This window comes from Trematomus bernacchii, unplaced genomic scaffold, assembly GCF_902827165.1.
Source record: "Trematomus bernacchii unplaced genomic scaffold, fTreBer1.1, whole genome shotgun sequence".
NCBI classification, from domain to species: Eukaryota; Metazoa; Chordata; class Actinopteri; order Perciformes; family Nototheniidae; genus Trematomus; species Trematomus bernacchii.
This window is the reverse complement of record NW_022987648.1, coordinates 934,837-950,927: the sequence shown is the minus strand read 5'-3', so window position 1 is coordinate 950,927 and position 16,091 is coordinate 934,837. Positions and strand designations below refer to the sequence as shown.

The window sequence follows — 16,091 nt, the reverse complement described above, 5'->3', positions numbered from 1 at the left end:
TTATTTCCTTCTTTGACCTTTGACCCTAGGGCACCCACAAGAGTCTGAAAGGCAACGCCAGAGCGTTGTCCACTGTGACTGCCATCATCGATGGCACAGGATCTATAGGTCAGTATCACTAATCATCACGCGTGTCTGTACTGAAACACAGAGTGAAGAACCAAGCAGCACATTGTGAGACTTCCTGCTCACACAAGTTATAAAGGACAACACGAGAAGAGGGTGGTGCGAAAACACACAGATCTAATTCAAAAATATCAAATGTTTCTCAATATCAAAATGCTAAGATAAAGCTAACCAACAATGTGTCCGTCCTACCATCACTATCACCAACATTAGATGTGAATGATCTGCTCAGTGATGTTCAACTTCATATATCTTCTCTTACCCCTCAGTCTAATGTTAAGATAATACACACTCACACCCTTTTGTTTGTGCTGTCAGGTGCAGCACTGGGCCCCCTGCTGGCGGGGCTGCTGTCTGCAGGGGGGTGGGATCGGGTCTTCTACATGCTGATGACTGCTGACTTCCTGGCTCTGTTGGTGAGTGTTTAAAAAGTCTGTTACAGCAGTTAGTCTGTTTCAGATGTTTCTGATGTTTCTGATGTTTCTGAAATGACTGATGTTACTGCTGTTACTGCTGTCCTCCAGCTGCTCTACAGCAGGTGTAGCTAGTTAACATAGTTGAGCATTTAGCATTTACAGAGCCAAAAAGCTCTGCTTGGTGGAGACCATAAACAGAGTGAATGTTGGACACAAAGATGACTCAAAATGATGTTGAATTTGATCACTTTATTAGGTGATCAGATACTTTGTTTTCAGCGTGTTCTGCTGCCCCCAAATCACCAAATAAAAGTAATCAATACATGAAGTTTTTTAATTCAGCACTAGAAAATAGGAATATGTTTCAAATAATGACTGGCTAATGTGTAATAACTTTGTGTCTGTGTGCAGTGCTTGTTACGGCTTGTGACAAAGGAGCTGACATCATCTAAATCCCCTCCCATCTCGGCTGTAGAGTAAGTCGTGCTTCTGTCATCATTTCACTCAAGCTTCTGTTTCTATTGGATAATCTCGCCCATTTCTCACAGATGCTCGTTATGAATTCATTTGATTTAATATCTAAATGTGCATGTCAAATTGTTCTCCACTTATATTAAGTAGAAGTATTTGAAATGTATTTGTCAAAAGTCTCTATTTCTTTAAAAAAGGAATTATGTTATATATTTGGAAGCTAGGAAAAAATTGTTCATGCTTCAAAAGAAAACACATTTACTGGTGAGGGGCATTGAAACCTGAAAGAAGGGATTCTGGAAAAAGATCAGGGCGGAGAGGGAACAGTGTTTGTGTTTGAGTCCAATTTATAAAAAAAAACAAAAAAAAAAAAAAAAGTCTTTGATTCTATAAACCACTGACAACATTTTCTTAAATTCTGTTTACCATTTAGGGAACTTTTATCTTCAGAAAAGGAAAACTAAAAAGAAGCAGTGTTATCAGACCTTGAATCAAATATATGCTCTAAATGAAAGTAATAATAGTTTTATTTATTTAGGAGAAAAGTTGTTTCTAGAACAAAAACGTTTTTTTACTCAAACACAAACCCGTAAAACCAGAGAAACAGATCATTTTGATTTGGAATAGTTTAGAAATCAAGAGACCACTGCAAACTGAACATTCTGCAAAACAAACAACACATTCACTGGAGAGTGGTGTATATAGATTTAAAAACAATATGTATCATTTGATAGCTTTCTCCTCTTTAGCGAAAACAACCTAAGGAGAAATAATGTTCATAAAACATTTTGATTCTGGAAAAAGACAAGGGCAGGTGGGTAGAGATTCTTCTAGAGAAAGTGTTTGTTTCTTCACTAGTTATTGAAAGGGACCTGAAGGCCATTCTGCTTCTCCTTCCCTGACAGCAATGGCTACACAGTAAAGGTGTAGCCATCACATTTTACAGTGCCACAAGATGGCAACTCAATCCATCTTTATCGCAGGGTATTCATCATTTAATTTAACATTGCATACATTTATTGAGATATGATAGCCATCCAAGGCCAAAGAATGTAAGATGAAGGATTGTTCTTCTGATTCACCAGCAGTAGAGTCCTATACTTCAGAGAACATGGTGCCACTATGAGAATCACTAATAGAAAAGAAGGCAAAGACTTCAGGATTGGATGGCACTTCAAGTTTTATTTCAGATGTAGGGGTCTTTTAGGATCTCCACTTTAGGACATGTTTAATATATCAGTGAACGGGATTGAAACCCTGCCTTGATTACTTTTTATTAAAGTATATAGAGCCTTCCTCAGTCATTGTGTTCTTCATGGACAACAAGTTCAGTTTTCAGAGTGTGTTGCTCCACACTGTAAAACTTAATGACACCCAACTTATCAATATGGTGTTAATGTTTGTCTCTACCCCACAGGTTGAAGGAGCTCTGAGCACTTTGATTGCACTGCCTCCACGATGAACGCACACACACACACACACACACACACACACACACACACACACACACACACACACACACACAGGTGTGTTGCTGTGCAGGGCTGAAGTGCAGCAGGGTTTCCTCTGCAGCACTCATCCACACACACTGTATGTGCAGACAGGAACACACACATGCTTCCTGGTCATTGTCTGGACCTAAGTTGACCTGATGGCAGTTAAGTTGAGTGTGAACACACTACCTGTTCATTCTACTTAGGATTTGTAGATAAATAAAACTAGCCTTACTTTAAAGTCTATCAGAACTAGAAGTGACTTGAAATGTTTATTTTGGGAGCAATCTTTGAAACAGCAACTTCCATGCAGGGGTCCGAAAAGATCCTTCTGTACCATCACTCTCCTTATAAGCACACCATACCTGAACTTACCATAACAATCTTTTACATCTATACTACCCATACTATTATACCTAAATGTGTATGTTGTTCAAAATCAGCTTATAGAAGAATGCTCTGTTTCAAATTAAACTCCCCCCCCCCCCACTACAGCAGTTCCATGTTTCTTCAAAGAACAGTAGTCCTACTTAGAAGAGTTGATTGCATGTTCTGTGGGTTATTAAGAATAGCACGAACACTGTCTCTGTATCAACAGGTTGTATTAATAATGTCCACAACTGTCTCCATTGAAGGAGTATGTGTGTCATCACTTGCAGCGATCTACGTTCACACTGTTGAGCTGGTGATGAAAACAGAAAGAGATGGACCCTTTCCCTCCTCTGACTTTATGTGAGGAAAGAGCACAAACCAACACCACTACATGTCCCAAACACCCCCCCCCCCACTGTGGAAGCTGCTGTTTCAAGGTCACCTTTGCCTTACTGAACCAAAGAGACTGTGGGTGTCATGCTGTTATTTAAATAACACTACTTATTTAAGTCCTTTAATTTATTCCTATATTTTGTGCGGTGGTCTCTGAGTTTGCTATGAAATGAAGGCACCAAAGTTGTATTTTTATGTAAACCTGCAGATAAGGATGTATGTTTTTGGTGGGTATGTGTTTGGGGATCTATAGGGAGATATTATGAATGTAATGGTTTTTTCAAATTTAGATGACTGACTTGATGTCAAAGTTCTTATGGATATATTTTGCTGATACATAAGGTTAATGAGAAATATACTGGTAGTATATCTTCCCATATCTGATCATTCTTTCCAAGATTGTATTAAGCATTTAACTAACTATATTCTGTTAATGGATTGGATGTAAAAATGGTATCTAAGTAAATGCACAAAACACAAACACATTGTAATGTTTGTACATTTTTATTGAAAACGTTGTGATGGTAGCCTTGAGACATCATCATGCCTTCCTCAGAACACATGTTGTGTATTTGTGCCAGTGGTAGGGACAGTACTTGATACATTGTGTGCCTTGTTTGTTGTTGGTCTTTTTGCTGGGCAGTTGATTTTGTAAAGACAAAACAAATCCAAATGTTTGATTAAGGATGGACCTGCTTTGGGAATGGTTCACTCCCAAGCATTGAGTAAAATAAATAAACTTTTAAAAAATGGTTTTCTTTGCCTAACTGTTCTGAGGGGGTGTTTGTGAAGGCTCGTCTTTGTTGCATACTTTTACAGGTCAGCTAAATCGGTCTGACTCATGGCATGGAGGGGCCTCGAGTCTCAGCTGGAGGTGGCAGGTGTCATCGGAAACGATCCTGAAGGACAGAAACCCACTCAGTGACACAAGCAGACACACACACAGAGGTTGGAAAGGGGTATGTTCCAGACCTCTGCATTCAAGAAAGAGAATGAAATACTTAAAGCATCAAAATATACAAAAAGGAAAAGAGGATGTAGCTAAAGCTGAAATGTCTGTACCACTTTCTTATAAATATTTTGTTTACGTGCACAGACATTTTGGGGGGCGGGAGCTCAAGTGAGAAAAAGGGCACTTCCCATAATCATTTATAAAAAAAATGTAAAACAAAAAGTGAAATATAGTTGCACATCTCTGACTTACTGACCAATTTATTTTAATACCCTCACACTGACGCAATTGTTTAATACTCAACAGAATTCTACAAAATAATCAGCTAACAGAGACAATGGTCTTCTTTAGTATTCACTAAGCACAAGAGCAGACAACAAACTAGTACAATTCATAGTTATTAAATGAGCAGCCAACAATCAAAATGATGAAGTTACTGTTTAAGGACATTACAGGCAAAAAGATCGTTTTTTCATGTACTTGTTATTTTGGTCTATTTTGCTTCCATGTTTTCTTTCACTCTAATGGAAAGAAAACTTCCAAGAAACACATAAATGGTGTTCGTTTTGCTGCCATGTCTGAATTCATCTATAGATTTAAAACTAATCTGCATTTAAACATAACATTTCAGGGGAAATACTGACTTGACGTAAGTAACTATCTGGGGAAGTTGTGAGGTGATATGTTTTTTAGTTTGATCCTTTTCACCTGCAATTTCTTGGTAACTGCATGCAAATTAGCGCATTTTAATTAGGCCTAGTTAACGCCTAGTTTCCATATCAATGTGGCGATTGTGATGACGTTATTAGATACACATTTTACTGTATTCACCTTTAGTGTCTCCCCTTAAGTAGGCTACAGTACATTAGCCTGTATGCCCATGATAAATTGCCTTAGCTAAACCTTGAGCTAACTTATCCATTAGCTAGTAGCCTACCTTAGTTAACTATATTTGTTATTGTCTTTTAGCTAATTTGCTGTAAACTCGAGGCACTAGCAGTTTAGTCATTTGTTCATCACCACTCACCTTCAAAATAAGCCAAAACAATATTTGCACCGGGGCCAATCACAACCTTGTTACGCCACTGGGCTGAGCTACAAACAAGTGTTATCTGTGTAATGTACACACACCGTCTGACTGCTCAAACATGCGGATCAGTCCTTCTGGGTGGGTGAACTTTTGCTTAGATGTCATTGGTAAGCGATGTGGAAAAAATATCTCTTTTTAAATTGTAATGAGAGTAAATTGAGGTCTGGTGAATCCTGAAAGTTCCTCCACTCCCTTCCACCAGATACCATCAGGTCAGACCTGTGAAGAAGACAATAAAGCTATTCTTAATTAAGATAAGATGGGCCTGTATTGATCCCCGTAAGGAAATTCAGGAGTTAAAGCAGCTACAGAGTAGTGAATTACAGGACTGTAAGATAATAGTTCACAGAAGGAAAATACAATAAAAACAATGATAAAAGTAACTGTTAAAACAAGATATCACAACAAGGCAAACAACAGATTGATCAGTTTAATCAACTTTGTGACTTTGTTTTGAAAAGTGCTGTATGATAAGGGGAGCGTGCCTTTAGGTGAGCGCGCGGCCCCAGAAGGTGTGCAGTCAGTGGGGCGGGGGCGCGCGGCCGGGCTTTATGAGATGCTGCAGAGAGGAGGCGACAGAGGGGGGGAGCTGAGACCGAGAGGGAGGCTAAGTGACAGAGAGTGTGTGTCGGTGTGTGACAGAGAGACGGGCAGCGGGCATGCTGTCGGACCGCTGACTCACTTTCTCCCACCCTACTTTTGTGTAACGGTGGTGGGAGTCGGACCGGAGCGGCGGCCCGGGGCCCCGAGCAGGAGCCCGGATCAGGAGCCCGGAGGAGGGAGCAGGAGCTCGGAGGAGGAGCCCGGAGCAGGAGCAGGAGCCGCGCAGTGACGCGCCTCGCAGGCAGAGGAGAGGGATCATGGGCTCCGCGTCCTCCTCCTACCGGGTGATTTACCTGGACGTGGACGGCAGGATTCAGAAGGTAGGACTCAGTGTGACCTGCACTGACCCCCTGAAATCACCAGTATTAATACATAATATTTTAATATCAATAAATGCTTTTTCACAAGAAAAAGCTGGGGACTCTGGGTAAATATTTGGGGGAAGGGTATAATATACAACGAAAGTGACCATGAATGATTAAAAACGGGAGCATTTCCAAATAAAAGTTACCATAATTACAAAAATAATAATTTGTACATCATTTTATATATATTATATATTATATAAGTATTTATTGTTTATAATTTGTTATTATCAATATCAGCATGGCTTATATTAAAGGGGACCTATCATGCAAAATGCCATTTTTTTATGTATTTTATACATAAATATGTGTCCCCGGTGTGTCAGGGAACTCACGCAGCGTCAGAAAAAAAAAACCCTCTCTCTTTTCCTCCGTACCCAAATCTCTAACAACGGGGCTACAACGGAGCTGATCCAGATTTGTGTCCGATATGACGTAATATCGGAAATGTAGGCTGGCTTTACACCCACGGCCCTATCAGAAACGTTGCTATCAGAAACAAAGCTTTATACCCCAAATCAGCACTTTTGAAACAGGAAGTGAAATAGAGGGATATGAGGCATGGCTAGAATGGGTGATCTGTTTGGTATTTTGAGCAAAACACTTCATAGACATGTTTTTTATATATTTTTATATATCTGAGACCTATGCTATTGCCTAAAAATAGCATGATAGGTCCACTTTAAATTAGTCTATTTCAATATTATGGAAATTGTATCGATACAAATATTATAGAATCGGAGGAGGAAACCCTGTTTAATGGTCACACATACATGCACACAGCACACACAGTGAAATGTGTTCTCTACTTTTAACTAGGAGCAGTGCACAGCGCCCGGGGAGCAATGGGGGGTGGGGGGGGTGGGGGGTGTCCAGTGCCTTGCTCAGGACAGCCCCAGGAGGTGAATTGGGACCTCTCAGAGTACCAGTCCACACTCCAAGTCTGTTCGGGAACTTGAACTGGCGACCCTACGGCTCCAGGTCCAAGCCCCTACTGACTGAGCCACTGCCCGGCAATTATAATTTGAATCTAAATGTTTTACTTATGTTTTTCATTTTTATTGATTACTAATTGATAAGTGTTAAATAGAAAAGTGCGGCAGCATAGTCGGTAAAATTGTCAAATATTTTGCTGTTGGTAAAACCTTGAAATTCACACCGTAAATCTCTACAGTAATATATGTGAGGATACAACAAAACTAAAATATGATGTTACTTCAACTGCACTATTGAGCACCGCAGGGCAAACAAATGTCTGTGGGGTCTAAGTGGATTAATCAAATGTCTTTATGCATCAGTAAGTTCATGTATGGATTTTATAGAAATATGTGTTGAGTTTTATTTATTAACGGGAGTTTCTTTTTGTGTCTTCACTATCTGACTCGACTAACTAAAGGAGAGCTGTGACCCTGTGTCATAAAACACTAACAAAACCATATAGCAATACATCAGCAATATGATAGTCCCCTGTTTGAGACATGATGCTGCAGAGAGGTCAGTTACAGAGGGAGCACCAGGTCAGCCTTTATTGTTGTGTGCGGTGTATACATGACAGTAAAGTGGTGGAATTATAAAACATTCTGGCATGGCCTATAATCTGAATGTCATGTCTGTTAACGGCATCACATTTAAATAGCTCTTTATTATCTAAACATAGTGCCATACGTTTTCTTTTACTATATCATCACCAACACTGAGTTAGTTTAGCACTTCCTGTCTTTCTTCCATGTCCCAGATGTTTTGTGTGAGGGTGAAGGGTGAAGGGTAACGAGGGTGAAGGGTAACGAGGGTGAAGGGTAACCCAGGGTAACCCAGGGTAACCCAGCCTCACACTGCACGATTCTTCTCTCACCTCAGAGCCTTTCTTTAGTGTTGGATGTTAATAATAATCATATAATAAATCCTGCAAATAATCAAGGAAACAGAGACATGTTGTCGTAAAACAGCTGCAATAAATCCAAACCTACTGTGTCAGCTGCTTCATCCTTCCGATTCTGTAAGACCTGAAACACTGATAAACTGACTCCTCAGCCATCCATCCATCCACCCACCAACCAACCCACCCATCCTGCTCAGGGTCACAGGGTCACAGGGTCACTCAATCCTGTTAAAGGGAAACCTACATCAGTCTGCTTTAAGCACAAGAAGAGCACAAGAGATTTCCCTGTGAGCCATGTCTGTTACAGTTCAATTGGAAACATGAATCACTGCCCTAATAAGAAAAAGCACTACTTCCTCAGTCTCAATGAGAAAAGCAAAATAATCCAGTCAGCACAATAATCCAATATTGAAAATACCGCATGCACTCATTATTCCACATAAACAGTGTCATTTCAGAATCAGAGAATCGTTTTATTAGAAATTAAGTTTACACCAATGAGTAATATTTACACAAAATATAATTATGTAAGAAACAGTATAATAAAATATTACAAATACTATGTTCAAAGTATAGACCATTTGTCCCATTGTGGCCCTTCTGAAGCCCCTTTCTGTTTACTCTGACAGACCAATGGAGGAGGAGCAGCCGCTCATAAAAGGACCATCATGAGTTTTATGCCTCCCCGGCACTTTGCATTTATTGTGTCGTGTCTTCTTTATGGAGTTCACACGTGTGTGCTGCACATAACCAAGTAATTTCCTCATGCATACACTTTCTATATGCAACAGGGGAGGACATGCTCTTGTAAAATAAAAAAAAGCTTTTAATAGATCCTAATGTGTTTGAAGCAGGCAGGGACAGGGGACACATCAGAAGAAACATATCCTGTGGATCAGCTATATTTAAAAAAGTTATGTTTCTTATTTTTGTGAATGGTTGAACCTCAGAATGTTCTGTGTGTGTGTGTGTGTGTGTGTGTGGGTGTGTGTGTGTGTGTGTGTGTGTGTGTGTGTTGTGTGTGTGGGTGGTGTGTGTGTGTGTGTGTGTGTGTGTGGTGTGTGTGTGTGTGTGTGTGTGTTGTGTGTGTGTGTGTGTGTGTGTGTGTGTGTGTGTGTGTGTGTGTGTGTGTGTGTGTGTGTGTGTGTGTGTGTCTGTGTGTTCCCTGCAGCTGTATGTTTGCATTTGCCTGTATTGAGTGCAGATGTATTGAGCTGTTTATTGGCAGGTCGCAGGTCACATGTTGCTAGGCTGGCAATGCTGAGAGTCCCTGTAAGCTGTGTAACAGACACTTAGATTTAGATTTACTATTGGATTACTTTATTAAGGTATTCTTTTATAAATGTATTAAATTCATTTCAGGTCAGGTAAGGTAATTGAAGATTATTCATTTGAGAGGATGAAGGGTTGGAACACAATAAGAGTGGAAGGTCCAGTGTGCATGTTTTTCATCTTAAACACATCATTTCATTTGTTTTTAATGAATAATCTGTTGCATATTCAGCTCCACTTCATACACTCGAGGTGAACAGCAGCTTCCAGTACGGAGCTGTGTGATGAGTGCGTGGTGCTGCAATCACACTTCTCTGTTGTTTGTTTCATGCTATTGTCCCCTGTTCTTATTCACGATGCTCAGATTCTGGTTCGAGTGTCAGGTTTGAATATGCCGTCTTTAGTATTTGCATAACAGTGGATGTTTTATGGAGTAGGTTCATCGTCCTGGGTGCGTTCAGCAGCAGCAGGGGAGCCATTATGATAAAGAGCACTTTATTATGGAAATCAGTCATGGCATCTTAAAACAAGAACCTGAATATTTATCTCTCTTATTTCTGTTCCTTCTCAGTAAAGCTGAGCATTGTTTTTGTTGTGAAATGGACAGTAAAGGATAACAAAGCAAATACATACATTGAACGGAGTGAACTGGAGCCTCTTCGCTCTGGCCCTCAGATGCATGTGCATTCTGTATAGTGTGTATAACTGTGCATTGCATGTGCATGTGTGCACCTACCTGTATACTGTGTGTGTATATTACACTTGCTTTTACACGTTTGTTTTTGGTACGTGTTTATGTAGTTTTGTGTGCAGTGCTCCTTTCTGCAGGATATATGAGTTGTTTTGCACTTTGTGTATATGGTTTTGTTAATAAAGTTTACATATAAAAGACAAAGAATGATGGGAAGCAGAAGATGGATGTTGTTATCTCAAGGATCATGTCAGATTCATACTCATGATGCTAAGCTAACGTTATTCAGAATTACAGATCTGTTGTCGTTTTCACAAACATGAAGAGATTCTGAATGAGGAGAGATGAGTTGCACTGAATGGCTGTGTGTGTGCAGTGTGACATGTTCCTGTCACGTGTGTGTGTGTGTGTGTGTGTGTGTGTGTGTGTGTGTGTGTGTGTGTGTGTGTGTGTGTGTGTGTGTGTGTGTGTGTGTGTGTGTGTGTGTGTGTGTGTGTGTGTGTGTGTGTGTGTGTGTGTGTGTGTGTGTGTGTGTGTGTGTGTGTGTGTGTGTGTGTAGGGCTGTACCCGAATATCCGAATATTCGTTCGTTGGAGTACTATTTGGGTTTCGGATATTCGTTTTGTTTGTTTTTTCGTTTTTTTCCCGTTTCTTTTTCAAATTGAATTTATTGAAATCTCCAATATCAACGTAAGAGCTTGTGCCTCTTCGGGGGTGCTAACACTTAACCATAAAAGTTATCGTTTACTTTCTCCGTCTTTATATGTAGATATTACTTTTCTCCATTAATCTCCGTCACGTTGTTTCCAAAGCAACAACAACTTCCTGTCAACTGCGCTAACTCTCCTTCAAAATAAAAGCATGTCCATAAATAGGAAGCCAAGCCAAATTACACTTAAAGGAGAGGTGTCATGACCATTTCCACTGATCATAATTCCATTGTTGAGGTCTACTAGAATAGATTTATATTGTGCATTGTTCCAAACTCACATTGGTTTCTCATACAGCATCTCTCCAAACTCACATTGGTTTCTCATACAGCATCTCTCCAAACTCACATTGGTTTCTCATACAGCATCTCTCCAAACTCACATTGGTTTCTCATACAGCATCTCTCCAAACTCACATTGGTTTCTCATACAGCATCTTTCCAAACTCACATTGGTTTCTCATACAGCATCTTTCCAAACTCACATTGGTTTCTCATACAGCATCTCTGTAAACTACGTGTATTCACTGAATTTCACTCTCTGCCTTTAACGGCTCGCTGTAGCTCCAATAGCTCCAGCCCCCACCCTCCCTGTGAGCACAGTGTGCTCTGATTGGTCGGGACGTTGTGAATCGCGCTGAGCTCCGTGGAGGTGTTGTTTCCTTGTTAGCGATACACAGCGAAACACAGCCAAACTCATCCTGAGCACACACAAAGTCACAGCCGAAGTAAAAACAATAAGTGTGGCTTGATATTGAGTAAGAAAAAGGTTGATAAACGCTGTGAGAATGGGTCTGCGGAGAGAATTTCAACTGTCTGTTATCAGCCTGCAGCCAGGGAGGAGAAATCAGCTGAGCTGCCTGCTCCCTGCACACAGATGTGCGTGTGAGGAAGTCCGTGGATTGGTCAATTTGGACCAATCAGCGGGGGCTTAACGTAACGGCTCCGCGGACGTAACGTAACGGCTCCACGGATTGGTCCATTTCGTTCCGGGGTCCGGCATGACATCATGCCCGGAAGAATCAAATGGACAATGACGTATCTCCAACGAGGCGTTTTGGGGAGGTATTTTCTGTGTTAGAGTTTTACTCGCTACAGGGTGTACTTTGAGGGTTTGTGACTCTGCACACCGTTTACATGCATAAAAACCTTCATAGCACACAAGGGGACGGGTAATAACCGGAAAAGCATGACACCTCTCCTTTAAGACATATACAACTGCAACGAAAGTAACAAACACAATGCGATATCCTTTTCAATTTCAAAGAACACAAATTGGGTTACATTAACAAATGACTATAAAACAACAATACTGTAGAACAGGGGTGCCCAACCAGTTGATCACGATCGACCGGTCGATCGCGGGGTGATTCCCAGTCGATCGCGAGATGTGTCTAAAAACAATATTTTTATCGTTTTTTGTCCTATAACATAATCTTCCTGTGCCAGAATAATGCACTTGAACGCATCAAAGCTTTGTGATTGGCCGGCGTGACCCCATGTGTCGGGGCGTGGCTGGTGGGCAGTGGGCACTATTTCGCTGACGTTGTCCGTGGCAACAGGAGTGACAGTCCGCACACACACAAGACCGCAATTATGGCAGAAGCAAAAAAGCCCAAAATATATAATTTTCACTCCGAGTGGGAGGATGATTATTTTTGTATCTATTCCAATTCAAAGTCCATCTGTCTCATCTGCAATGCGAGCGTGGCTTTATCGAAGAAGGGTCATTTAGGAGCGGCATTTCAAAACAGTGCACAAACGCTACGAGACGGAGTTCCCTCCTAATTCTGTCCTACGCTCCCAAAAGGTGAGGGACCTGAAAGGACAGCTAAATGCACAGCAGTCCATTTTCACCAGGCCCAACAACAAGAGCAAGGCTGCTACCATAGCATCTTATCGTGTCAGGCACGTTTTGCCAAACACATGAAGTCTTTCAAAGACGGCGAAGTTGTGAAAGAAGCATTCCTGGAGGCTGCCGACGTGCTTTTTGGGGACAGTAAAAATAACAGTAGCATTTCAACAGGTTTTTGATATAATAAAAACTCAAGTTAGATACCGTTATTAATCAGCTGTAAGTTTTAGTTTGTTTGAACTTATTCATTATAATTATTGTACAAAATGGTATAAGAATGCAAACTTAAATTGATTATAGTCTAATTCAGGTTAAGAAACTAGTGTTGCTTGCATCCTATTTTAAAGGCATTTCTTTTTATACTCTACTAAAATGCATTCTTGATCAGCTTTAGCTGTACTTAGCTTCAGCTCGCCTGTAATCTTAATACAAGATTAATATATTAGTATGTTAGCGTTAGCAGGTTAGCATGCAGTGTATTAACAAGTACAATTAAAGGTGGGGTAGGTAAGTTTGAGAAACCGGCTCGAGATACACTTTTTGTTATATTCCATGGAATGCTCTTAACATCCCGATAGCAATGAATATCTGAAGTGCTTTGACAAAAAATCCATAAAAAAATATCATCTGTGGAAGCCGTAATACTGTAAAAAGTACGACCAATCATTTGAGCCGGCCCGGCTAAAATAACTGGATGGCCTACCTGCCTGTCAGCCTTCCATCTGTGCACAAACTTATCTCGTGCCCTCATTGGTCATGTGCGCGTTCGTGTGTGTTGGAGGAGGGGCTCTATAAGGAAGTGGCAGATTTTCTCCGGTTGTGTATTTTCAAATTCTAGCGATCTCGAGCCGGTTTCTCAAACTTACCTACCCCACCTTTAAGTTAATTATTTATATATCCTATTATAATGATATTATTGCTGGAGCTTTCCCAAAAATATTTACACAAATAGAATTAAAAACAATAATCATCAGTAATGTGGTTATAATGACCAATATGTGGGTAAAGGCAAATTAAATCACCACACTTTTATTGGTTCTTAATATTACATCACTTCATACATCGCAGCCTGTAAAAACACACTTATGCAATATAATGAGTTCCATAATCCAAGACGACATCTGCGAATCTTACGCATGAGTAAAATAAAGGTCAGAGCAAAAGTCATTTTTGTGCAATTTATTATCTTGATGACACAATATACAAGCACAATATTTTCTTGTCTGTGTTATTACCTGATGGTAAAAAACCATAGGCCTACCGGGTGCTCTCTCCACCACCACCTGTTTCCCACATTTATAATCACCAGGTCTCCCATCCCCCGGTGCCCAAAAACTGCCTTCTCAAAACAAAAGCATAAAATAACTTATTTGATCAACTAGAATTATACTAGAATGAAAGGAAGACTTTAAACAAGAAACAACAATAAAATAAATGGATAACTATTAAATAATATAAGTCTGTATATGGCTCCATCATACCGCCCTCTAATTGTGATGCTTAAGCGAATCAATTACAACAAAACATTCTATGGAGTCAGGTAACACCTTTAAATATTTTAAACTATGCAAAATATATCAAATCACATTTCTGTTTATCATACAAAATCTGCAATATGCATATATACATTCATCAAGTCATTTCAATTAGCTCCCACTTGGATCCCCGCAAAGTTCATGCTGCATCAGTGTCTCTCATGGTATTGCCACCACTCACTGTCCCTGTGGCACGAGACAATAGTCCAAAGAGTAACAGTGTAGTATGAAATAGAGATTTGTGTATGGAAAGATGTAAGAAAGATAGTATGTGTGTGTGCAGGGGATAAGGGGTAGGGCATTGGCTAGCTCTTTGAGCTCAGTTGGTTTCCAGGAGTAGACAGAGCTTACTAATGGGCCTTTGCAGGATGTTAGTCTTAGTCTGAACTAAGACACTTCTAACCAGACCTTTGGGTCCAGGCAGGGTTTTAAACACACGCCGAGGGGCCATGAGTTCCTTGGTGCTGTTTCATCGACGATGACCATACCATAATATCGTTGGGTTGAAGATTCCTTCTAGTGTTGACCCACTTTTGCCTTTGCTGCATGAGTGGCAGATATTCTTTAGCCCACCTCTGCCAGAAGAGGTCTGCAATGTATTGTACTTGTCTCCATCTCTTTCTGGTGTAGAGGTCATCTTTGCAGAAGAGTCCAGGTGGTAAGAGTGGTTTGGTTTTCAGCTGCAGCAGGTGGTTTGGCGTGAGGGGTTTCTAAATCATTAGGATCAGCTGGCACAGTTGTGATTGGTCTGTCATTGAGAATAGATTCAACTTCACAAAAGGCTGTTTGTAGCATTTCATCATCCATGACCTGATGTTTAAGAACTGAAAAGAGTACTTTTTTCACTAGCCTGATCATTACATTACATTACATTACATGTTACTTGTTAGACGCTTTTATCCAAAGCGACTTACATACTCAATACTGTGGGTAATCCCCACAGGAGCAATTTGGGGTGAAGTGTCTTGCCCAGGGACACGACGACATGCTGACTGCAGTGGGGTTTGAACCTGTGCTCCCCTGATCCGAACACCAACGCACTAGTCCACTGCGCCCACACTCCTCCAAAGTGTGCTCCTGATGGGGGATTGAACAGCCACTTGACTTGCTCAGTGAACAGGGAATCCTGGATCCTTTTGTGATCAAGCTGGTTTAGAGCAGTCTCCAGTTCTTTCTGAGCACCTACAAAGTTAGTCCCACGATCTGTCCAGATAGTTAGAATTGGTCCTCTTCCACATGAAAACCGCCGTATGGCGTTGATGCAGGAGTCAGTATCTAAGGTACTCGCCACCTCCTAGGGGTGTAACGGTATACGTATTCGTACCGAAATTATTCGGTATGGGCCCTTCGGTTCGGTACACGTGTGTACCGAAGTGTACCGAACGAATATAACGTTAAATGTAAAAAATTGAGAACGTGAACAACTTTTTGGAAGTAATCTCAGGTGCTGCGTCGCAGCGTTCAGTGTAATTTGCTCACATTGGGTTCAACGCGTCATAGAGCGACCAAGTAATTTCATTGGACGAGAGGCATACTATGAGAGCTGGTCACAGGGATGCGTTAAAATTTAGTCAGTAATTTGAGGAACTGGCGAAATGGCGAACGCAGGTAAAGTTGAGCTCGAAAATCCTCCAGCATCATTGAAGTCTCCGGTTTGGGAACATTTTGGTTTCGCAGTTACGTATAAGGATGACGGACAAAGACAGGTGGACCAAACCAAAGCTGTTTGTCGGCATTGTTCAACTAACATTGGTTACGCGGCTGGCAATACATCAAACTTGCACACTCATTTGAAAAAGGCATCACCCGAACGTGAATATCACCGGTACCAAAAGAAAAAAGAGTGCAAACCCAACTCCCACTAGCATT

The 16,091-nt window shown here is 40.8% G+C and overlaps 2 protein-coding genes across 3 annotated transcripts in view; both read left to right on the top strand.

The window, feature by feature from the left end:
- slc37a1 (solute carrier family 37 member 1) overlaps positions 1 to 4,024 on the top strand; it is a 30,030-nt gene extending 26,006 nt beyond the window's left edge. Inside the window, 4 exon segments of the mRNA XM_034134307.1 lie at positions 30 to 108; positions 445 to 542; positions 954 to 1,018; positions 2,431 to 4,024. Of these exon segments, the coding sequence (XP_033990198.1) occupies positions 30 to 108; positions 445 to 542; positions 954 to 1,018; positions 2,431 to 2,446 (258 nt within the window). The 3' untranslated portion in view covers positions 2,447 to 4,024.
- Positions 4,025 to 5,878: 1,854 nt separating this feature from the next.
- The window catches only part of pde9a (phosphodiesterase 9A), a 61,762-nt gene continuing 51,549 nt past the window's right edge, over positions 5,879 to 16,091 (top strand). Inside the window, exon 1 of one of the 2 annotated variants that reach the window (XM_034134312.1) lies at positions 5,879 to 6,236. In XM_034134312.1, coding sequence (XP_033990203.1) covers positions 6,174 to 6,236 — 63 coding nt within the window. In that variant the 5' untranslated portion in view covers positions 5,879 to 6,173. The remainder of the gene's footprint in view (positions 6,237 to 16,091) is intronic. The other variant, XM_034134311.1, reaches the window with a different exon arrangement.